This window comes from Python bivittatus, unplaced genomic scaffold (assembly GCF_059951505.1).
Source record: "Python bivittatus isolate LINGU-HERP-01145 unplaced genomic scaffold, Pbiv_v1 ctg000160_np1212, whole genome shotgun sequence".
NCBI classification, from domain to species: domain Eukaryota; kingdom Metazoa; phylum Chordata; class Lepidosauria; order Squamata; family Pythonidae; genus Python; species Python bivittatus.
In genome coordinates, this window is record NW_028277076.1 from 8,392,903 (window position 1) to 8,417,974 (window position 25,072).

General features: G+C 47.1%; 2 protein-coding genes across 2 annotated transcripts in view; one reads left to right on the forward strand and one right to left on the reverse strand.

The window, feature by feature from the left end:
* The first annotated feature begins 1,668 nt into the window (after positions 1-1,668).
* On the forward strand, positions 1,669-17,175 carry PTGES (prostaglandin E synthase). The gene is made up of 3 exons (XM_007440991.4): positions 1,669-2,043; positions 6,567-6,649; positions 16,421-17,175. The coding sequence occupies exons 1-3, from the start codon at positions 1,936-1,938 to the stop codon at positions 16,665-16,667; spliced, it is 438 nt and encodes a 145-aa protein (XP_007441053.1). The 5' UTR covers positions 1,669-1,935; the 3' UTR covers positions 16,668-17,175.
* Positions 17,176-22,992: 5,817 nt separating this feature from the next.
* The window catches only part of PRRX2 (paired related homeobox 2), a 58,601-nt gene continuing 56,521 nt past the window's right edge, over positions 22,993-25,072 (reverse strand). Inside the window, exon 4 of the mRNA XM_088146746.1 lies at positions 22,993-24,529. Within this exon, the coding sequence (XP_088002872.1) occupies positions 24,400-24,529 (130 nt within the window). The 3' untranslated portion in view covers positions 22,993-24,399. The remainder of the gene's footprint in view (positions 24,530-25,072) is intronic.

The following is a 25,072-nucleotide window of genomic DNA, read 5'->3' on the forward strand; positions in this document are numbered from 1 at the left end:
CAGTCCCTTTTAGTCAAAGAGCCAGTGTGGTCTACTGGTGAAAGTGCTGGACTAGAAGTGGGAAGACCCAGGTTCTAGTCCTGCCTTAGGCATGAAAGCCAGCTGGATAACTTTGGGCCAGTCCCTCTCTCTCAGCCCTGGAAGAAGGGACCAGCAACCCACTTTCATGTTGCCAAGAAAACTGCATGGACTTGTCCATGGAGTCAGCAAGAGTCAGGGTTGACTTGATGGACCATGAGAAGAACAGGAAGCAGTAAGAGCTTTTTGGCATGAACACAATCTTCGTCAAACTGTGGCTTAGAGCAATGTTGATGGGGCCTCAGTGGTACGCTGCTTTTAATGGATTAGGTGCTGTTGAAACTCTTGACTAGGGTGTTATAACCCTCCAAGAGTGCACCATTGGGGCTCGGCTGTGGTTGAAAGTGACCCTAACCATCAGCTTACTCAAGTTTGATCAAGCAGAGGCGTCCCCTTGACACTAGGGGGGGTAAGGAAGTGTCGGTGGGGTGAGGGATTTTAATGGAAGTGAGATTGGGATATGTTGGTTGTCAGGTTTGGGAGGATCCTTCAGATTCTTGACATGTGGGAACTTAGGCCAACTCATCAACTGATTCTACAGCTCAGGAACTAGAAAATGTTAGTCCAGTCTAGAGGCTCCATTACATGAATTCTTCCACGGTTCGCTCACAAACCATTGTCTAGACAAATTTTAATGAGGACTGCCAATATGTATGAGCTGGCAACCTGTGGCCTTCAAGTGAACTTCTAGAACGAGAGAGAGAGAAGATACTTTGATGGGAAAAGGTGTGCGTGCGCTCTTCAGCCGTGCAGACAATTGAATCTGGGATTTCTGATGTTGCTTTTATTAAGGGAGTACGAAGGCATGTCTGAACAAGCAAAGAAAGGTTGGATAGCCAGGAATGGAGATGGCACCATGCATTTTTTTCTCATTACCCTCCTCCGTGTCTGCACGCAGCTTCCAATAAGCTAGAAGGTGTTTGCCAAGGACAGCTTGTAGAAGCACAGTGGCTGTTTCCCCATAAAACCTGATTAGGAGATTAGCCCCTTTGAATTCAGCCCATAAAATAGAATCATAAAAGAACCTAGACTAGGGCTGTTGTCAACTTATACATTAAAAAAAAAATCCACATAAACAAACAAAGGTTAAGCCAGTCAAGCTCAACCCGCAGCCCCTCCAGCCTGTGTTGACCTGGTGTGGCATGTTGTGTGAATCGAACAAGGCGTGGGGTTCCAGGTAACTGAATTATGGAGAAGGTTTAAGTTGAGTTTCTTATTCCTGCCTCTTTGAAGGTCCCCTAATTCAATGGAAAGTAACTGTTGTCCAGGAAGCTCGTCCGTCCACCCCAAAATGATGGAAGTCTACAGCTGGATACCCACATTGTGCATTAATAGGTTGTGTGAATGCAGCCATCGTGTCTTGCAAACTCCCAGGCGGCAGCTTGGCAAAATTGCAGGCCACGTTGACCTATTAAGAAGCACGCTTCAGCAAAGCCCTGGTTTAGCACGATGCCAAGCCTTTCCGGGCGTGCGTATTGTACAAAACCATGATCAACTCTAATTGATGGTTTGGCTGTTGGTTTCCTCCCCACGGGGGCTCGCTCAGCCAAACAAACCATCTCACGGTTTCGTGAGCCAGCACGAGCCCACTTTTACTGCAGCTGGGTCGCTTTCGGCTCGGCCTCTCGCGCAACCCAGGCCATCTGCCCCGTAAAACGACAGCTAAGCCACGACGGTTTCATGTGTTATATCACCCCGCTCTCGAAGTGGCTCGATTAGGATTAAGTGGCAATGCCTGTGCCTTGCAAAGGAGGGCTGATCGGCCGAAAAGAGATCCACCCCTTTCTTTATTGCCAGACTATATCATGCTCAAGAGCTCAGACCTCTTAAAGAAACAGCCGTCTCCGGCGTGCCAGAATGATGGAGAATGAAGTCTTTGCCTCTTTCGTTTTCTTCGCCACCCTTCTGATCCTGAAAATGTACGCAGTGGCCATTATTACGGGGCAAGTGAGGCTTCGGAAAAAGGTAAGCTGAAACTGCGCGGTTCGGGGGCCCTGGAAGGAGGTTTCCTCTCCCCACGAGTTCTTTCTCAACTCCCGGCTGCAGGAACACCCTGGTTGCGTTTGCTGTCACAACATCGCAGGTTGCACAACGGCAACAACAGCAACATTCCTGCCTCTTTTCTTGTTAGCGCCTGTCTGTTTTTGGAGTTTAGAGGGTGCATTTGGGGAGAACGAAGAAGTATATGCAAGAGACGGTTCAGGTTTCATCGGTTCCATAGCTGGCTGGCTGGCTGCTCAGAGACTTGAGATTCCATCCCCCATGATCCACAGCAGAGTTCCTGGGGAAGCTGGGATCTCCCCCGGCACGGGAAGACGGCCACACATCCCGGGCTGCAGGAAGCGACATTTTTCTCGAACGTGGAGTGAAAGGAGGGTTCCTAAATGTGGCTTTCTTTTTCCAGGAGAACATGATTGTTTTTAGCCCAGCGCGATGTGTAATTTGTAGCATGCAATTCAAGGGGAAGTGATCAGGTGCCTGGAGAAAAGTGGATCCCCTGGGTTGCATCACTTTCCATAAGAAGGTGAAGCGGTTTTCGGAAACAGTTATCTTTGGCCCTTGTGGGTGGGCAGCTTAGGACATGAACAAGGAGCATTTTTCTTTCTTGAACTAAGTACTGGTGGCCAGGGTGAGAAAGTGAAGTGAGAAGATTAAGGCAATATTTTTCCACTGAGTATGAGGATTGTTTAAACTTTTTTAAATGTTATGCAGAAAGCTACAGGAAAAAAAATAGGGCAAATACAGTGCAGGAAAGCAAGGGGACATATTACGGTGATTAAAGTAACGGGCCCCCAAAAGGAGTAAAAATCCATGTAACATCCAATCTAAAATGAATGCAGTCCTTAAATTTAACATTAGACCAGACCCTACAGAAACACATTCCTGTATCTTCTCATGTTTAAAACCCAAAGGTTTTCCAAAAAGCAGACATCTCTCGTGAATCCGTTCCTTAAAAGGATACGTTTCTTTCCCTTTACGTTAAATTCCCCTCTTTGCAACCTCAAGAGAACCAAAAATCTTCACTTGAGCCTCCAAATCTCATCTTTTAGGAATACAGCTCAACTTTAACTCGTGTTAAAGTTCTCGGCGGTAATATTTCCTCCTAAAATGGTACTGATGCGTGTAATGATTCAAAACCGAGCAAAGCTGGATGAGACCGAATCGCAGGAGTTAAAGAGCCTTCCCCTTTCTAGCAAGGCCGGCGCATAAGAGAAACCGAATCACCTTTTTTTAAACACTGGGTTTGGGGATTAAATGGAAAGGGAGCTGCATAACCCCTTGGCATGCTGTGCAGAGAGTTTCAGTAGGTTTAGACACTCGTCCATCCTTCAATTTCAGGAGGGCTGAGCAGGATTCTCCTGTCTAAATGGGCAATTTGGCATTTGAGACTGAAATAACTAAATCCAGACCGGGGGATCCCCCAGGCCGTTAAGCTCAGAAGCTGATCCCCTTTTCTCTAGGTAGCAATTTTCAGTTCTGTAGAGCCGGGTTCCCCGAGTACAAAGAAAGTTTGCAAAAGTTCGGTTTGGTTCGATGGGGTTAAAGTGGATGCATGCACAGAATCATACCCCCAACACACACACAAACACACACTTGGGGTGCCAGTCGTCAGCCAGCGACTTCCCGCGCACCTCAGGCTAAGCCACGATGTGATTTGCTTCTTCTTCGTGCCTAGCACATTCCACCTAGCCGATTGTCAGCAAACCCTGGTTAGCAGAAGCTAGGCTTGTTGTACAAGCCTGACAATAGCCTTCAGGGGGAAACTAGGCGGGGGGGGCACCCCAGCCTTGCAGCCGTTGGGACTTCGCTTTGCACATCTTACTCTGAAATACACCATTTCTTGAAGCTCTGTGCCTTGAGCACACAGCTCCAGCCCCGTGGCATTTTGTGGAAAGGCTAAGATGGAGAACCCCGGTTGTGGGGATGCAAAATTGTGGATCTTGGGCAAAGAAGGAGGCTAGCACATCTGCGTCCAGGTTTGCAGTGCTCAGGGAGATGCAGTGCAAAGAAGGTTAGATGCTGAAAGAGAAAAGGCACTTCCTCCTGCAAATTTGATTACTTATTCCAGAGGGCCGCGAAAGGAAAATAAAACACCCCCCCCCAAAAAAACACTCCAAATCAATCAAGCCCCTGTTAAAAAAAACTTCATTCCTGCAATAAGGTGGGTGTGGAGGTATTGCTTTCAGCTGGGGGATTTATCCATCCCCAATAGCTTTTGTGGGTCATACAAAGCCATAGTTTGCTTCATTGTAGTTACTTAAACCACACTTGGCTTTCATCTGCTAGAAAATCAACCATACTTTGGCTTAATGAGATTAGTGAAACCGGGTCCTTTATCCCTTGAAACTTACGTTGTGACAATAAGGACTAGAAACATGATCTGAAAGGGAAAATTCAACAGTGTTAACTCTTGGGCAACAGTGATGTAAACCTAGCCCTACTATTAAATTTAAATTTTAAACCTCACCACCAAGATTTTCCTACCTTTGTTGATGTAAAAAAAAAAAAATCCTCGGTGGTGTAACAGGAATTCCTATCTGGGGATTCCCCAAAATTTCAATTTTGGGCTTTTTTAGGTGTTGAAAGGGTTCAAATAGTTTTCCTGGAAAATTGTGAAGGGAATGGCTTACGTAAATGCTTTCACAATCCTGCCCTTTTTTCTTTTTTATAAGAAGCAGCTGTTTTCCATGGGGGGGTCGCGAGATTGCAGGGCTGCAAAAAAGGAAGAGTTGTGCCTTGGCGAGGGGGTGGGCGACGTGGGCGACTTTGCAGAGAGGCAGGTCACCCTTAAGGGAATGAGCAATAAGCAGCGGAAATCACATTTCAGAATTCAGCCTGCCTTGCAGGATTCATGATCCGATGAAGGTTGGGAGGCAGGCCGAAGAAGCTGTTTATCTTTGGAAGCCGAGCCCTCCTGTCTTCTCTTGACCTCATTTCTAAAATGTTTGGCTAACGCCAGAGCGCTCCTGGAGAAGTGCTTCCAACCGTGTTGGGGAGAAGGACAAACTCTGATTCACGGCAAGGCGCTAACTGGCTAGCCAGCATCCCCATTTCCCTGGCTCGCTGCCGAGAAGGTGGGCGGGGGGAGCAAAATGAAGATGATGATGATCGGTTGTTCACTTGCGTGAAGGAGAGTTGGAGGTGGCGGGGTGACAAATCTCTGGAGGGTTTGAAAGAGAAGGTGGGCGCTCTCTCTCAAAAGACGGCTGAACTGAGTGTCCTGCAAACAGCGGAGGGTTGGGCTAGAGGACCTCTGGGATTCCTTCCAACTTCCCCGTTGGAGATTTCCCTGGAACTTACTTAGAAAGAGCCTCAAGGGTTGATCTTTCATTGCACAGCCCTTTCTTGGGAGGCCTGCCAACGTCTGAGGATCTGCTTCATGCGCTCCAAACCAAAGGGATCTGGAGGAAAATCGCCCCGCTGGTGGATATTGGGGGCTCTCAGTGGGGCTCCAGACCATTGTCACCCCCCCAACCCTGGAAATTGCCGCCAGGCCCCCAACAGCAATGACTCCAGCTCCTAAACACCACCCACCAGAAATGAGAAAGCAGGACGCAATTCTCAAGCATCGTGAGGATGAAGTAGAAAAACGGAAGCCTTTCTTGGTGGGGGAGAAAACGTTGGCCCGTTCTTACTCTACGACCAGATGCTGAGAAATCTGCAAACCGAGACTAATTTGGGTTTTACACCGCAAACCAGTTGTCTAAAAAACGCCATGCCGTTTCTGACAATGCCCGATGAGTCCCTGGCTGGGCCGGCTGGGGATGATGGGGCTTGTCATCTAGCCTGCCAGAGGAAACGGCGTCCAATCTGATCTGAGCTTTCTAAAATAGCCCGCCGTGAGTTCTGAAACTAGGCACAAGGTGGGCAAAATATTTTGGTTTTTTGCAAAGCATTGCTGGGGGGGGGGGAGACTCCCCGTATTAAATGTATTATTTTTGAAATGATAGCTCCCCGTGCTGTGTTGGCTCCCCCCGATAAAACAAAATGCACAGCCTCTGTTTGTAATTGCATACTTAGCTTGCAATGAAATACCCGACTTAACGCTAAAGCATAGAAATTGATGAATAGTGTGTCTTTGAGTACACATGTGACACCCTAGCTTTCTCTCTGCAGGGAGATCACTTTCCAAGGAGGAGAATGAAGTAATGTGCCAGGCTCCTCCCTTCCTCCTCCTCCCCACCATTGGAATGGGCCCAAAATTCTTCTGTCTGCTTCATATCTCAATCAGCATGTTTGCTCCGGCCAAAAATGTCCCACCCACCCCAGCCACTTCCTCAAGCAGGTGTTAATGAGGATGTTTAGACTCCATAAGACATCCAAGATGTGTACTAGATGGACAGAGGCCACTCAGAGAAGACACGCATGGAGATCTCCTGGCTGGGTCCTGATTCACCACCACCACCACCACCATCATGGTCACCCTATGGATGGGAGGTGGACTTCTCCTTGGATGTTCCCTGTATTCTCTTTCTGGTCTCTTCCAGGCATTTGCCAATCCTGAGGACGCTCTGAAACATGGTGGCCTGGAGTTCTACAGAGAAGACCCCGATGTGCAAAGGTGTCTCAGGTAAGTCATCTTGGGCGCCAGTCATGGTCAGCCCTGCAAGGTGGACCAGAGCAAGAAACGGACACCATGTGGGCCTACAACTACTTTGATTAGAATAGCTATAGTGATGGAATCTTGCATGTTCTCCTCCTCTCATGTTCTCCTAACATGTCTCTACCATGCCATGGATCTGTTTTTCCATTTGGCAAGGACCTTCTCACCTCCCCACCTCCCCCATCAAATTAACCAAGGATGAAATGGCCAGCCAGTTCTGTCTGCCCGGTTTTGATCTTCTAGCAAGACTCTGCCCTTTGCGCTAAGCCCAAATGTGGTTTGTCTAGGCTGTGGCTCAGTTGTGGCTTGTCTGTTGTGGTTCAAGGCAGGCAGGAGACCCCTAAGGGCTGCGGGTGGCCCCCAAATCTTTTTTGAAGGTCTCCAGAACCTTCTATCATGATTTCCAAGGCTCAGAAGAACCGTGTCCCATCCTTTCAAAGCAAACACTAAAGGGTCAGCTTCAAGCTTTTTAAAAAACTGTATTGTATTTAAAGCTTTGTTTTAAAGTAAGTTCAAATCCTCATCTCAAATTGCCCAACCTTTGCCCATTCCTAGCTTATGGCCTAGCAGCCCATTACGATTTATCCAATAAACCATCATCAGTTAAATCCCTGCTTAGCACATTGTGTGAAATAGGCGCTCATCACTTTTGAGCATGGATTTTTTTCTTTTTTTAAAACTCGGTATCCTAAATTGGGCTTTGAATATGCCAGTTTGTCTCATACGTTTCCCTTGAATTCTGAGATCCTTGTTGTCAAGAAGGAAAGAGGGAAGGGAAGAAAAAGAGTTTAGTGTGGTCAAGAAAATTGCAGAAGGAGTTGAAAAGGATGACTTTCTTCTGCAGGAAACATAAATGGCATAACACGCGTGCCAAACGTGGAATTTATCTTATTGCCTAATAAACACTGATTTCTCCTAAAAGGGAGGCCTCCTTTTAAAAAAACAGCAGGAAACGAGGGTACGTTTCATCTGAAAAGGATGTGATGAGTTTTACAATCTTCCTCCTGCCGATTAATCAGTAAGATTTCCCACATTTGTTCAGTTTGCGTGAATTTTTTGATTCAGCCCAGGGCAGAAAACACCAGAGGCCCCAGATGTAAACACTTCCTGCATTGCGCAATTTGAAACTTGCAAATCTAAACTTTTCCTGAGTGAGGCCGGTGATGACAAGATTGATCTGGAAAATGAAGGGAGTCTAAAGTGCCAAATGTCACGGGTGTCGGGTTCACAAAACATACAATCCAGGTTAACAAAGCACTGTGTTTTTTTCAACCTGGCGCTCTTCACCCTACAAACAAAGCCTGGTCTGCTGTTTGCACTAATTCAGCCAAGGACGTTACGCCGTCATAGGGTTTATTTATTCAGCGTGGAATTGTTGTGGGAATCTAGCCAGCTCCTATCTCCTCCAGTCTGTGCAGCCAGTGGTGGACTGGGCAACATCTGCTCGCTGGAAGGGTGCCAAGGCGGTTCACCCACAAAAGAGTTGGACTCCCTTGACTGAGGTCTCTGCGCTATGGGAAACCCGATTTGGAGAAATTCCAAAGCTGGATCGAACCAGGAGTAGATCTAAGGTCGAGGTGCTAAGCAGCGGGCAGTGATGGGTTAGCAAAGTTGCTGGTCAGGTCCCTGGTTTCCAGCCCAGGGACAAAACCAGGGGTAGCAGCGTATTCACAGCTGTTCACAGAGTGATTGTAATGCTGTTGCAAGGGGAGACCTGCAGAAGAATCTCTTTCGGATTGGGAAGGGTGAGCAGCCAGGAAGGTTGGCGAGAGATAGAGAGATGGGGACCAGACAGTCCTCTCTGTCTCTCTATCTCTTGCCAGCCTCCCTGGCTGCTCACCCTTCCCAATGTGAAAGAGATCCTTCTGCAGGTCTCCCCTTGGGTGGGAAGCCAGGGAGTCTGCAGATGCTGGAGAGGGGATTGTCTGTTTCCCGTCTCTCACTCTGCAGTATTCTTGGCTGCTCCCACTCTCCCCTCTGAATAAGCCTCTCCCCTTGTATCTCCCCTTGAGATTAAGAAGCCAGGGAGGCTGCAGATGGCTGGAGAGAGGATTGCCTGTTCTCCTTCTCTCTCTCCCTCTGCAGCCTCCCTGGCTGCCACCACTTCCATATCTGAAAAAGCCCCCGAGGCAGAGCTGCCCCCTGAAATCTCCCCTTGGGATTGAATGGAAAGGTGAGAAGCCAAGGAGGCTGGAGATGGCAGGATTGTGTGTTCCCATCTCTCTGTCCTTCTGCGGCCTCCCTGGCTGCCCCCACTTCCCCATTTGGAAAAGCCCCCAGGCAGAGGACCCTCCCGAGGTCTTCCTTTGGAATTGAATGGGGGTGAGAGAAAGCCAAGGAGGCTGGAGATGGCTGGAGAGAGGATTATATACCCAAAGAAGCAACATTTACCCTTATCCCTTGGCCTCCTCTTCACTAAATGGGTGGTTCAGACAACACATTCGTCTCAGGGTTGAGTGAAATGCAAGGGCTGGATTCACCAGACATGGCACGTTCTGACAAATAAACTATACTCTTTATTAATGGACCAGTTCATGCAACTTGCAGACAGAACACTCATGTACCCACTAAACTGTAAACATATTAATCCTCAACCATGGGTTAATCCTCATCTCTTCAGGCAAGAGAAGGGATTTTGGTTCAGGGAGGGAGCACCCTCATTTATTTAATTGTAAAAAGTGACTAAGTTATTCCTTCTTGCTTCTCTGTTATTTCAGCCAACGGTCATAAAGAAGGTATTTGCTCCTTCCATGTTGGGGAGATTTACAACACATTGTTTGCTTTGAGCTAGAAAGTTGGCACAGGGTTGTCAGCGGCGCATTTAAGCTTCGGTAGTTAGCAGAGAACGCAGCCTCCACGTCGGAGGGCTGGTTGGCATTTTTCCAGCAACTGTGGCATTTAACAGGACAACCCATTTTTACAAGGCAGAGGGAGACCTGGTGGAAGACCAACCCCCTTTTAAATGTAAGCTTCATTACCATTCAGTGAACTGAATGTAATTAATGAGATTGTTTCCTGCGGGTTTAATCATTTTATCCTTCCGCAGTTCGGCAGTTCTGGGCTGGGCTGGGGGGCAAAGGCAGCCCCAGGAATTCAGACAGTAAAGATCTGATGAACGCACCGCAGGTAGAACCAAAAACGGACGTTTGTAAATAACTTCTCAGGAGTTTTTCCCCGAGAAAAGAATGGCCCAACTCCCACATTGCTCAGCCTGCCTTGTGGAAATGAGTCAAGTCTGGGGGATAGTGTGAAAAGGTATCCGATCCTTTAGATGCGGCATTTCCTGCACGTGAGCCGTGAAACTCCAACCATATTTTTTCTCCATGCTTCGTAGCTCAAAGTCTGAACTCTGTAACATTCAGGGAGAGCCTCATGACCTTGGCCATGCTGGTAGGGGACAATGAGTCCTGTAGTCCAAGGTGTTTGCAGGATGGCAGGTTATGGAAATGTCCTGCATGGTTATTCCTGGTATTCAATGATGATTTATTGTTATATACTTCACCCCATTGCCAGATTCCGTGACCCCCAGCCTTCTTCGTCATATAATAATAATAATAATAATAATAATAATAATAATAGCAGCTGCAGCTTTACTTGGAACAGCTTCCATCCTGCGACAATACCTTTAACACCATCAAACAACAACATCAGCCTATCCCAGGTCCTTGATAAAAATGTCAAATCCAGTCTAAACATCTGGCTGACTGTGCAACCATAATAATAATAATAATAATAATAATAATAATAATAATAATAATAATTTAACACCATCAAACAACATCTGCCTATCCCAGGTCCTTGGGAAGGACTCGAGTGGTGGATAAAAATGCCAAATCTCCAATCTAAACATCTGGATGACTGGGCGACCAACCATAATAATAAAAATAAATGCTGCCCAACCCTCAGCATAAGAAGATCCTGCCTGGATCCAGCCTATCTCAGTCCAGCATTTTGTTTCCCTCTCTTTTTCTTAAGAATAATTTTATTAGAAGTTTTGATTACAATAATAAAAGATAATAGAGACTAAAAAATAAGAAAACCAGATGCAAAAAATCAAAGAAAAAAATGAAAAAAGCCCCCTCAAAACAACTTCCCACCCTCATCACAAGTAGAAACAATTTCACTATCAATTCACCTCCTCTTAATCAACAAATGTAAAACTCTTCATCCCATAACTCATCTCTTAATTATAGGCAAATCCAATAAGTAACGTCTTCTCCAATCCAGCAAAAAGTCCAAACAGAGCCCTAAAATAGTAACATTAATTAATATATATAAAACTCAACATAGCACATCTCAACTCTTACCTGTAGGCAAATCCACATTTAAAAGACATAAAATGGTCTCAATATCCTAGTGCTGCATTTTGTTTCTCTCAGTGGCCAACCAGATGCTTCTGAGAAGCTTGCAAGCAGGAGATGGAGAGCTTCTTCCCTCTTGCTACTGATACTCTGCAAGCTGTTTTTGGAGGCATGTTGGTGTCAATCTGGAGGTATCATGGAGCCTTCAAGGCAAACAGCTCGTGATAGACCTGTCTTCCATAAATTTAGCCAATCCCTAAATCCCTAGAATTAGCAAGCTAGTCCTACTGGATGAGGCTAAGACCCACCATGGTCCAGCAATTTGTTTCTCACAAGGGCCAACCAGATGACTGGGGTTGTTCACCAGTACAAAAAGGAGACCTACTCCTCCCAATGTTAGTTCCCTGCTACTGGCATTGAGAGGCAGTCGCTTTCTAGTGGAGGTAACATGGAGTCTTCAAGACTGATATTCCTCAGTACTGTATATCTGTCCTCCATGAATTTAGCCAAACTTCTTTGCAAGCCATCCAAGTTAGCTTTGTCCTTTTTTATTGCTGCCACTTTCCATACCAGAATATGCCAGCGATGGGATTGGTAAGTCCTGAAATAATTTACAGTGGATAAACATCTCTCACCCCCTACAAACGCTAAGGAAGTTCTCAAAAGTTGTTCTTTCAACTGAAAAATGTGTAGGTATGACATTTTCCAGTAACTCAGACCACACAAATAGGGGATACCTTCAAATGGAGGACCATCTTCTATAGAATAGAACATATGTCCTATGCCAAATAAGTCTTCATTTGAAGAACAATTCATGAAGAACAGTGTTGAAATTTAGATTTTAGGGGGTATGGGTGAGAATTCTTGTCTCTCTAGATCCAATCTGGATAACTGCCAGTGGTGAGGGAGAAGAAAGTGTGAAGTATGCTACTTCATTACATGATTCTTCTCAACTCTTAGAGAAATCAAGGGAACAATCAGGAACTTCGAGGAGGAAGAATGGCCTCATTACCAGAATCTGATGGGGGAGTCCTTGCTTGCTTCATTGTGGCCCTCAGGAGGTACCAAAGGCTTCCAGCTTCTAGTCCCACTCCATATTTTTAAAAAGTAGACCTGTGTTTCCCAACTTGGGCAACTTTAAGACGTGTGGATTTGAACTCCCAGAACTCCCCAGCCAACACGGCCATTGCTAAGAATTCTGGGAGTTGAAGTTCACCCATCTCAAAGTTGCCAAGGTTAAGAAGTGCTGAAGAAGGCTCTTGGACAAATGGAATGACAGAAGTACAAGGGCCTTGGATAAGCAATTGGGTTGTCCTCCTTATATATTTTTAACGTGTTACCATTTCCCTTTGTTACAACCTCCTTGTAACCCAAAAAGAACTTGTCATAACTCATTCCTTCTTCCCCAGTAGTTTCCTCCCTGCCTTAGGGCCAAAGAATGATTTACAGTCTGAATTTCCTAGCCAAAGAGGGCAGAGTTTCTTTAAAGTATAATACCTAAGCAAGAAATCCCTTAGTTGGGTCATCAGAAGGTTAATCTTCAACAACACCAAGAAAATAGTTCAGACTGAGTTGTGTTTATCGCCGCTGGCTGAAGCATGGGCAGGAAGAGGCTGAAATGAGGTGTCATGGTTCATAGTCTCGCCTTGTTTATACAATCTCCCATTAATAACTCTGGGAGATGGCCAAGGTGTGTGCGTACATAAATGGGACAGATGGGAAATGCCTCAAGCGCACCATTTTCGCCTCTTTCGCTAATGGGGGACGTGGCGATGGAATCCAGCTGTGGGTTGCATTCAATGCAAGCTGGAGTGGAGAACTTACTTCTGACCTTAAGTTTGCAGTTCCTGGTCTGCGTCGGTAAACAAAACAAATCTCAGAGGGATTTCCAAATGCAAATGCTCAACTTGAGTGGATTCCTTGCAAGTTCCTTTGGCCGGCTTTGCGCCCTTCCATCTTGCGATGACAGACGTGAGCTTCTGCCTTAAATACAATTATCTCTGGCCCGTGAGCCTTGGAGCATGACTTCCTGGTAACAAGGCGGCTTATGTAAACCTTGGAAGGCCCAAGCCAGGCTGACGTCTCCAAAGGATTTGCACGGCTGGCGCTGTAGACGAGGGGTATGTGAAGATCCTTTGGGTCTTTCATTAAAGTTCTGGGGGAGGGGGGATACTTCCAAAGTAGGAAGGGTTAGAAAGGGGGTGAGGCCTGGGAAATGTTAAATTGGACTTAATTTAAACAGCATTTCAATTCAGTGCAGTCCCTCTGGTTACTCCTTGCTCATTTAAGAGTTGCCCAATCCGTCCCACTGAATCCCGTTGGCCATTAGATAGATTTCAAAACTGCAGCAACTTGTAGAGGGAATATGGCAGCTAAAGCTTGTCAAGGTATCAAATGAGGCCTTAAATAAACCTTCTGTAAAAATCCAGAGTAGAATTCCTCTGATACTTACCTTGTTAACAGCACCTAAATACATAATTAAAAAAGAGGAGGGAAGAGAAGACACCACTTGGCTCAGATGTCAAGGCTAAGCCATGCTATTTAATTCTGGTTTAATGTGTCCTGTGAACCCGAATCATTGTGGCTTGTAAAACACAGCTTACGGATCCAGGCTGCCCACTGGGTGTCTTCCGTAAATCATGATTACCCAAATCATGTATTAGCAGGATGCATGAACCCAGTTAGATGTAGGGACGGCAGGCTGAAATTTGCCAATGTGGAGCAAGCCCCCGTTTCAGATGGCAGCTGAGTTGGGGGTTAGATGCGGTTTTGCGTTTGCTCCAGAAGAAGAAGAAGAAATCAATGCTTGTTTAAAAAGTTTTTAAAAGATGCATCAGGTTTTGCAAGATGAAGCCAACCGTGACTTGCTGAGAAATATGTTTTGGGGGGACTGTTTTTGCTCTGAGAAGCCTGGCAAAACCCTGTGATTGTAACCAGGAGAGCCAGTTTGACATTATTCCATTCCAATTACTTGGCAAGATTTCTTCTTTTAAAATGGTCCGATTAAATGCCAGCCCTGGACTTTCCAAGTCAGCCTGCGAATAGAATTCGCTCGCTAAATAAATGCGCAGCGTGCTGGAATGTTCGGCATGCAGAACTCGTTCGTTGCTTTTGCAAAGCTCACATTTTAGACAGAGTTTCTAGACTTCCCTGGTTGAAAAGGAGAACAGCTTTAATTTCCTTCCAAATTAGAACTTCTCTCCCAAATCTGAATCTCAAAGCACCGGCAACACCGTAGGCGCTTAATCTTGGGTTCCTAAACGTGCCCCCAATTCTTGAAAATTGGCAAAATTGACAATTCTTGTACGTTTTCGGTAATTTTCAGTGGAACTTGTATAAGCATGCATCTCTCTTAATCAGGCTGGCTTCCTTAGTCAAGAATAGAACTATTTCTAGCAAATCCTAGTTGGGCACACCCCTGGAATTATTTACTTAGCTAAGATTTCAAAGAATTTCCTTTTCTTTTTCAAAGCTTTGAACCGTTTCTGCCTTTGAAATAAAGGGGGAAAGAATGCAGAGTTGAGGATTAATGGTATGTGCGCGGTTCTGGGAAACCGTGAGGTTATTTTGTGTGAAGCCTGGACAGAGAAGGAGACCAAAGAGGGGATTGGAGGAGAACAGATTGGAGAACTGGAAGAAAATCTAAAATTAAGTTTTTAATCTCTAGAGTTAGGGAAGAAATGTGAGAAACCAGGGGTAAGTCGGGACTGGAAAGATCAAACTCAGCTTTTAATTTCTAGCTGGTATTGGCTCTACGTAGGTTCACTCCTCATTTTCTCCTGTCCTGTTTTCTACAATTAAAAAAAGAAAAGAAAGTCACATTTCAACCATGCACTTCCTCTCCCAAATGCGCAGCGTTGCAAAAATGCAGACATCTGCAAAATTGGAAAGCTAAACATGGGTTCAGTCTGCTCCAACAGTGAAATCCAGTTTTAATGGGTTGGGTGAAAAATGTGGAGCGAACCAATCGTTTGAGTCGCTTTAGTTGGGGCTGTAGAAAAAAGCACAACCGATTTGTTTGACGAGTAGGAATTGGAGATGAGAAAAATCTTCTCCCGCAAGATGAAAATATGGGCTTCTACCAGCCTTTCCTGATCTGGCTACCCTGCAGATGTGCGAATTTCAACTCCCAGAATTCTCAGCAATGAGTTCACAAATTGGGGATGTCTGGGAATTAAAGTCCACCCCTGGGGAACTTTGGGATCAAAGTCTACACATTGGAGCTGGTCTGATCTTCTGCATATAAAACACTTTCTCAAATAGATCAAGTAATACACCCAGTTCTAAATTAATGGCTCACGCTGGGCAAAATATAGTTTATTTGCTTGGATCAGTGTTTCAACCTTGTCAACTTTAAGATGTGTGGACTTCAACTCCCAGAATTCCCCAGTCAACACGGCCATTGCTAAGAATTCTGGGAGTTGAAGTCCATCCACCTTAAAGTTGACAAAGTTGAGAAACACTGTTTTGGATATTCCATGCTGAATGAATGCAGCCATGATGATCGGTTAACCTGGATTCAGGTTATAAGGACACAGCGCTTGTCTTCGAATGTCGTACAAACCAAGTCTCTGCACAAACCATAAGACGCTGCATTTGAGCATCACGCCTTATGACCAACTGTCTTTTCTTAACCCGGGTTTAACATGGTTTGCATGCCTTTCACAAGCTCCCTTTTACGATGAAGTTTGCTCAGGATGCTCAGCTCCAAAATCAGTCCTGGTCCATGTTGGCAGACGTGCTTTTTAAAAACAGGAGGAAAATGTTGGCTACCACAGTTGTGTGCTTCCTAGCTCTTATCCCAGAACCTGGCTATCGAAAACTGACTTTCCCCAAATCACCTCATTCAATCAAAGGTCCCAGATGACCTCAAGTGCTGTTGCTAGGTCCTTTAATGTACTTTTCCCTTTGCTAAATCATAGAATAATATAATATAATTGGAAGGAACTACAAGGATCGCCTAGTCCAACCCTCAACCAATGCAGCCATTCCCGGGAGGTGGCCATCCAGCCTTTTCTTAAGAACCTCCAGAGATGGAGAATCTACTACCTTACCATCAGGAAGTTTTTTTTTAACCTTGTGTTTAAACAAAATCTAGGTGGCTGCAATTTACACCCATTATTCCTGGTCCTGATTGCTGTGGCCATGAAAACGAGTTCCTGACCATCTTCCCTCTACCACCCTTCTATGTACCTGAACGTAGCCAACATGTCTCTTCTCAGTCTTCTTTCCTCCAGTGAAGAATAAGGTCCTTCAACTCGTCCTCATAAAATGTGTCCTCAGGTCTCTATATCATCTTTGTCACCCTCCTCTGAATCTGTTCTAACCTGTCAGTCTTCTTCTGGAAACGGGGTGTCCCCTAAGGGTACACAGCAGCCCAGGTGTGGTCTACCCAGTTCTGATCATGTTCCTCTTCTGTGTCCTTCTGTGTCTCCAGAGCTCATCGAAACGACATGGAAAACATCTACCCGTTTTTGTTCATCGGGTCTGTCTATAGCTTCCTGCACCCCAATCCAGTTGTGGCTTGGATCCACTTCCTGATTTTCTTCCTTGGCCGGATGATCCACACCGTGGCTTATCTTCTCCAGCTGAGAGCACCCATCCGATCGGTGGCCTACAGCGTGGCTCAGATTCCGTGCTTCTCCATGGCCCTACAGATCATCATCTCAGTTATCAAACATTAGTGAAAGTCGGTGACCTTCGTCCCCAGCGGCTCTTGGGTGATGGAAAACTGAGAGAATGTGAAGGATGGCAGAAGTCCAAGCAGAGGGAATAAATATTTCATCTTAATGCTGGGTTATCGTTAGCTAGTTTTGCCTTCTCTCTCTTGGGTGGAAAGGGACTACATTTGGTGGACTTCTCATCTCCTTGTCTCTAGTTGTAAGCTGTGGATAAGCTGTGGATTATAATTCTGTAAGGTCTGAGCTTGATTTGGAGTGATTTAAGATGTGGGCATGCCCAGAACATTAGAACTTGAGTGGGTGTGTATGAAAGGAGGATTTCTTCTGCGTAAATTGAGGTATGAAATATTTTTTCGTCTTGATGGCCACCTCACCTCAGGGGAAACATTTGGGGTCCCCATTCCAGCTATGACTTTGTTCAGAGCCCAACGTATGCTGAGTTATGAATGTGACTCTTAATCTTCACACCGTCTGTCATCGAAGAAACAAAAAACATTAAAAGAAATTTGTATCCCAGGCATGTCCCATCTCTAACTTGGGGAAGAGTCTTTTAACAGCTTTGTAGCTGGTGGGCGGTTTCTTTAAAAATGTGCAAAATTCATGTTTTAGTCTAAATTCTTCTCAGCCTTCTGACACCTTCCCCATCCAGTTATCCTCTAGGGGAGATGGACGGCACATAAATCTGATAAATAAATAAATATCTGGAAGCCCTTCAGATTGGGATCCTCCAGTTCCCAGAATTCTCCAGCAGCACAGACCCTGCTGAGAAGTCTGGGAGTTGCAGGAGGTCCTTCAGATGCACAGATTTCAACTCCCAGAATTCCCTGGCACCATTTGGACATTAAGAATTCTGGGAGTTGAAATCTGCGTCTCTGGAGGGCCTCCAAATTGGGGAAGGCTGTTCTATATAATAGATGGCACTGTTTTTACCAGGGTGGGCTCTGGGGCAAAATTTGCTTGGCTGTTGGGCCACATAATTTATTGTTCTCATGTTTTTTGCAAAGCCACGTTCTTTGGGGCACGCTTTCTGGTTGGGAACTGGAAGTTTGAGCAGTGATTGGTGGGTAGCACAGCAGTGGCAGGACTGCGAGGAACAGGAGGTGCTCCCATGGTGGGTGAAGGGGCTCAGTTTCCCCCCACCTCAAAAAGTTCCCTGCTTCCCATTTACAAACTCCTGGAAATTATACCACCATAACTCTTTTTTTCCTTTTAAAGAATCTAAGTTGAAATGTGGTCCCCGCCGTCTTAAATGGCCTGTGCATTATCGCCTCCGGTTGGATGCTTAATGGAGGCTCAGAAGGAAGCAGGGAACACGGAGGGACAGACCAGGGCAGGTGAAATCCAGGCAAGGCAGGGAAGGCCAAGTCATGGGAGGAAGCCCCGCTGACCCCAACAGTCCAGCCAGGGGGGCAAAGTCAGGGCCGGACCCCTTGATGCAGAGGATGGGCTGGATCAGGACCTTGGAGAGCTCCAGCAAGCCCTGGCCGTGGGGCTCCCTTGGCTGGAGCAGCCGTGGGAGGATGTTGTCTCAGCAAGGCCCCTCAACCAAGTGAAGCCCCCCCACAGGCAGACAGGGCCCGTGGGGTGTGAGCTCCACCCCCTCGGAGGGACGAGTGGCCTCTTAAAGGGCCCTGGCCTTACTGTCCCATTCGAGACCACGGGGAATCACGGAGCCATCTCTCAGCCCGACCTACCGACAGGCTTGTGGCAGCAGACGAGGCCTCCGGGGCTTAAAAGACATCTGGGAAGACATCCTCTTTGGAGAGCCTCCTGTTCTTCCCCATTTACTGTCTCCATACGACTTTTCTCCCCATTGTTGTGGCTCCGTGGAAGGCAGTGGGCCCGGTCACGGAGATGGGGCTGATGCGCAAGCAGAGAGCTCTGGGTTTTTTTTTTGGGTTGCCTTGAATGAAAAACATCGATCCGCCCCAGTTGTTGCAAATGCTGAGCTGGGCCTTAGGCGTGGTCCGGCTCCCCCAACCTGGGCCGGAGGAGACCGCTGCCCCCGTCACAGCCCTTCCAACCCCCCTCCCGGGAAGAGCAGTGGAGGCCCAAGCCGGGCTTCTTCGTGTGTCCCCCCCAGCTCTCGGAGGGAGGGAAACGGGGTCGGGTCGAAGGGCCAAGCCGTCCCCCAATGCCAGGGCTGGCCTGGGAAATAACCAGCAGAGCGCCAGGCTGCAGTTCAGCCACCAGGGCCGGAAAGGGGCAGGAACCGGGCAGCTGAAGCACAGGGCGCTCTCCGCCTGCAGGACGGAGGTTGCTGGGAGAGGCGCTGCTTCGGGGCCGCCAGACCAGCCCTCCTGCCTGGCTGGGAAAGGGTTAAATTCCTTCCCAGTTGAACTGGCTGGCCAAGCCTGAGCATATGAGCTGGGGGGGAGGGGGAGGAAGGGGAGAGGGAGGGAGCCGAGACAGAGGAAGGGCTGGGGGTTGAAAGCAGCCGAGTCTATTCTCAGGGGCTCTTCGGAAGGGAGGGGGAGAGAAGCCGCTTCCCAGAAACTTAATTTATTTTTAACCCAAGGAAAGGAGGGGGGTGGGAGGCTGGAGAGGAGAAAGTTGCTGGCACAGGGTATGCGCTGCAGAGAAGAGGCGTCGACTTGGGTGGAGGGAAATGCTGGGGGGGGGGAGGCCGGTGGGCTTCTGGCACTGACAGCATTCTCCGGGGTCTTAGGACCATCTTCCAGGCCACCCCCCCAGAAGAAAACAGGCCTTTAATTCCCGGGAGGCTGAGGGGGATTCTGCGAATGGAAGGGCACGGCTTTCTTCCGAAACCCGTAACAATCCGGGTTGCAAGGAGGATGCGCAGAGTTCGTTGCAACCCTAAAGTAAAAGCGAGGGGGGCAGTGAAACAGCAAAGCGATCAAAGGGCAGTGCATGAATTTCCAGTTTGTTTTTCCCCCCTGAAAGGGGTTGGGGGCATTGGGTTAATGTGACTTCTCCCTCTCTCTGCGAAGCGGAATGAAGATAACAGACGGTTCTTTATTTGCACTCAAAGGGAGCAGGAATCCCATCGCTAATTTCTGAAGGCTTGAAGTTGCAGAAGGGGGCGGGGAGTAGCTACCGCTTGGGCCCGGCAGCCAATCCCTGCTTGGGAGGCGTGTCCTCTGCGGCCGAGTCTTGGCGGTGAGTTCTGCAGCAGAGAGGCTCGATTTCAGCTGCTCTGTCCCTCCATCTCTTTTTCCTGGAGGACTAGATGGGCCATTGACTGGAATTAGATGCCTCCAGACATGATGGGGCGAAGACTGGGCATGACTGGGTCTGTGAGGGCTACGTCTAGCCCCCAAGGGATAAGTGATGGGGTCAACTGGCCCCTTCGGTGTCCCCACAATGCATCAATCCCTTCACTGAATCAGTTAAATGTGTTGTGGGAACAAGGTCATGGGTTCGCCTAATATGCCAAATCCTCATCTTGGGTTAACCAAGTCAATGAATATGTTCGCATTGCTTGTTCTGCCCAGACAGATAGACTACATTCCAGCTGTGATGCAAAATGGCAGCTCAGGAATTGGAGCTAAGTCCCCATCGTCCCTATCCTGGCTATTCAGGAGCCCTGAAATGGGTTGATTCGTGGGAAACTTTCTGTAGCAGAAGAAGAGACTCATGTATGCTTCTTCGAGCTCCGGGTGGAAAGGCGGGTTGTAAATCTAACCCATAAATAAATCAAATCGATGCATGTTTTTCAGCTGACTGTCATCCACGTTCCCTGTCTAATGTTCTCCGTTCCCCAAGGGTTCAGTTGACTCCTTGGCTGAGTGTGAAGGTCCATTAACAGCCCAGCCTGGTGAGAAGGCGGCTAAAGTAAACCATGGGGATGACCCCGTGGGGCTGATTCACGTGGGAATCGTCATCCAAGTGGCTCCAGGCCAGCCATAAAATCCAGACTGGCAAGAACACTTACATTGTCCGCTGGTCAAAGGCAGTCAATTCTTGCTTTTTTTTAAGAGGTGAAGACCAGCCAAGAGTGGATTTCAGTTATCTGCCCTTAAATCGCCTCTTGTGAAGCTGTTGAGAGTTGACGATCTCCTTGGCGATCTCTGGTGGACCTTCAAGCTGACCCTGACGTAGACCCATTGGCTGGGTTGGCACAACACGCTTGATCTGGCTGGAAGGAGGGGGCTTAATTTATGCTTTCCTGCGATGTGGAAACTCATTCATTGTCTCAGCATGTTGGATGAATGAGCTCATTACATTAAGCCACGCCGGGCATTGCACATTCGGTGAGCAAAGTACTATACTTTGTAAAGCCAGGTTTAGGGTTATATGTGGTTGTGTGAACTCGACCATCTTAGAATGAGTAAAAGTGTCAGTCCATCAGTAATCACCTGATATCAGCCGTCAGGTCAACTGAAGATGCTAAGGTTGTGATGGTGAGATTTTCTGGATGAAAAATTCTTTGGCTACCAGGCTCTTCCTCTAACACAATAACCCATTGGTTAATATTTTAAGACATGGCTGAAAATAGGAGAAGACCATTTTTCCTCCAACAACAACCAACTTCGACTTCAACTTCAACCAACTTCAACAACAACAACTTCTTCTTCTTCTTCTTCTTCTTCTTCTTCTTCTTCTTCTTCTTCTTCTTCTTCTTCTTCTTCTTCTTCTTCTTCTTCCTCCTCCTCCTCCTCCTCCTCCTCCTCCACCTCCTCTTCCTCTTCCTCTTCTTCCTTCTCCTCTTCCTCTTCTCCTCTTCCTTTTACTTCTTTTCATCCCCACAGTGCACCATCACCTTTAGAAGGTAGATTGAAATGATTCAGCTAGCAGAAGTCTTTTCCATAAGAAGGGGGTAAGAAGTAGCAGTGGGTTGCTGGTCCTTCAAAAAAGGGAATTGTAGTTCTCCACAAGGTTGATTCATTTGGAGCAGCTTCTGAAAAGTAGGCTTCTCAAGCTCCAGACAATTCTGAGAGCACGCGGCTAGATTCCTCCAGTTGTAACTTAGACTTATATAGCCGTCCATCTCATGCTTGTGATTCATCAATTTTTGCATCAAAAGGAGTGTGATTGTCCCACATTGAAACAATAAAGCAGCCCCAGTCCTGGGCCTTATTGGCATGGTTGAATATGGCTCAGCAACTTCTCTCTGCTTGCTCAAGAATGGGTGGATGGCATTTTTACCAAGCTGTTGGCCTGAAGTCTCTACAGCAGGATTCCTCAACTTTGGTGACTTGAGGATGTGTGGACTTCAACTCCCAGAATTCCCCAGCCAGCCATGTGTGGATTTCAACTCCATTCTGGGAGATGAAGTCCACACATCTTCAGGTCACCAGGGTTGAGGAACCCTGCTCTATAGAAAACCTAACAGCATAAAGGAGCTTGTACCTGCCTACAAATCTGGGCTGCAAACATCCGGATCACCAAGAGGGGGCAGCAAAAGATTGGAGTGTTCTGATTCTGTGTGCTGCCCCCTTTTGGCCGTCTGGATGTTTGCAGCCTAGATAGGGTAGCCCTAAACTCAGTAACTTTGCTTCTAATTTATTTTTGAGGACAGCTTCTCACCTGTAGTTGCCCCTCCCCAAACAATATGGACCTCTGCCCTTCATCCCCACGGGGGGGGGGGGATCTCTGGAATAAATGCACCCTTAGAAGCAATGCTGCATTGTTTCCGCACTGCAAGGCCCCAGGAGCATTTTCTTTCTGCAAAATGCTGGCTGCGAAAACTCTTCTAAAAGTTTCGGGATGGGTTAGGTGATACGCCACTGCCCTCTAGCGTCCCTTTCTTCGACTAGCACCAGTTCCAAGTCACATTTCTGACAGCTCTCAAAAGGTTTTGTCATAACGGGGACCATAAACCGGTTCTCTCTTCAGGGAGCAGCCAGATTAAGCAATTTACTCCTAGTTTCAAGGTTTCCTTGGAAATCGCCCGGAATTCGAACCCGGATTTGGGCATTCAGACATGCCTAAATAAATGATGTGGCCTGTTTGCAAAGGAGGAATGATCCAAAAAGTTGAAAAAAATCCATTTTCAATTGTAGGAGCATCCACAGCCGGAATAAGAACAAAGTCAAGATGGTGGCCACGACGGTACGTTCAAAACCAAAAGGGGTGGGGCCTTGATCATACGGTAGTGGCCACCATCTTGACTTTTTTGACTCCTGCAGCCACACCTGTCATATGGACCACCCTGATTTCTCTGCAGAAACACAACTTGTTTTTCACCCGGTGCTCTGCCAATATTCTGGAGCGTTTCTGAAATCCTTCTATTTTTCACCCCGGTCTTGGGTTTCAGAAACGCATTGGTAGAAATTGTCATGTGAGGTTCCAAAAAACCCAAACAAAGCTCAGATGTTTGTCAGCTGTGGAGTGGAATGGAAGAAACACTGTGCAATATTGAGTTTTCACAGATTTTATTTTTGTGGGGATTGGGGTGGGCGAAGGAAACATCCTGAAATTGTTTTAACTGGTCCGACTGGTGTCTCCCATGCTACAATTCCTAGAAAGTTCCATTCTGAAGGGGATTTCCAGAGCAGAAGATGGGGGCCGCTTTGAAACTGGGTAATCCGTCCCCAATGGCAATACTTTTCAGATTGGGGGATTCTGGGAAATTGAAATATGCCTTTCATTGGGGGATTCTGGGAAACTGACATATGCCTTTCATTGGGGGATTCTGGGAAATGGAAAGCGATGAACCAGCTTACTGGAATTTTGAAGAACTCTGATGTGCTTCCCAGAATGGCAGAACAGAATGAAAGTTCCCCAAATTCAGGCCAGGATCCTCCTTCATTTGTGCCTTTTTTTCCCCCAGCTCAGGAAAGCTGGGGAAAAGAAAATAGAGCGAGAATTAGGAGAAGGTAAAGCTGATATTGCAATGGCCATGAGTTAACTGCAACCCCCAGCCCCATTTTTTATGCATCCCCCCTCCTCAGCTGCCCAAACTTCACCACTAGAATTCAGTGTCCTCCTTCTTTTCTGCAGATCTGCCCTCTGGGCCGGGGGAGCATCCATCAATGTGTGTTTTGCAAACTGGCTAAGTTGCCACCAACTGTTCTGAAGGAATGACAGCAATGCCATAAAGCTGTTGGCTGGTTACCCATGGCCGCCGGCGATAAGCTGCCATCCCTGTTTCAAACAAGTCCTTCTGAGACCGCAGTTCATCATTGCTTTGGCTGTGAACGTTGAGCTTCAAGGCACGTGGTGAATCTGAGCAAGCACGGTATCCGTTTTAAAGCAAGGGAGCGCCCCCTTTCCTTGGGCAAACTGCAGAGATGAACAAGGGAACACGTTCAGGAGAGACTTCCACCACCCATTTGGAAGAAAACCTACTCTCTGTCCAATCACAGGGGCCCCAAAGTCACCACGCATGGGCAAGGGCAAGACAACCAGGGCTGAAAAGACCATCACACAGTCAGATTACATTTGGGTTCTTGAAGCCTGGGTTCTCGAAGAGTTAGATCCTTAGGCTTTCAACCCAACCTGCAAGCGCCCAAGGTCCATTTCTTAATTTCTGGACAGCAATGTCTTCGGGATCATTTCCTCTTCCTTGAAGAAGTCATGGTGGTCCACCAGCATGGATCTCTTTGGATCTTGAAGAGGCTGGGCCATGCCTCCTCCCCAAGGGAGCTTCAAGAAGCTTCTGAAGTTTGTTGAAACTCTCTCCTTTGGTCTTCAAGAGAAGGAGACGTTAGGGGCAGGGGAAGAGATTCGAGCCCTGATGGACCAGGAATATCACCAATGTCTTGATTGCTAGAGATTGCCAAGGATGCTGCTGAAAACGGAGGAAGGATGGCTGCATTGGAAGGCCCTGTCAGTTCACGGTGGGTACCTGGTTCTGGTGGAGACTGAACTCTTTGGCTTTGAGGCGCAAGCTGGCAATGCTGTTAGCCATGTTGACACCAGGGGTGGGGGTGCTGGAACTGTATGAAGGCATCGTGTTGCTAGAAGAGGAGAAGGGGGTGGGAAGAGGGAGACAAGAACAAAGGGGAAGCAATAGAAAAGAGGCATGAGAAATTTTAGAAGAATTGGCTCCTACTGATGCTATGATGGGGTGTAAACTTATGATGTTCTAACCATTCAAGGGATTCCCAGCTGAAAAGCTTTTTCAGTGGACAGTGGGATAGGCAATCAAGTCTGTCCTCTTAGGGTGGGCACCCACCCAAGGAGGAGGCAAAAGAAATCCATCACAAATTCCAGTGAGAGCAGATTTGCATCGTCTGCTCTTGGCAGACCTTGTGGTGCTATGGACACAACCCTGACACTGAAGGTCTTTCTTTCCTTGATCCAAAATCCATACTCAAGAAAAAGAGCTCTGGAGGGGAAAAAAAGGTATGCTTCTAAAAGTGACATGCAAGCAGTGGCTGTTACATTAAAAAAAGAGCTTACGTTGGGAAAGTGTACATTGAAAAGGCTTGCATGGAGGAAATTAATCTTACAAAGGATGACTTCAGGGGTGCAAGCAGTTAAGATTCCTTCCCTCAAGG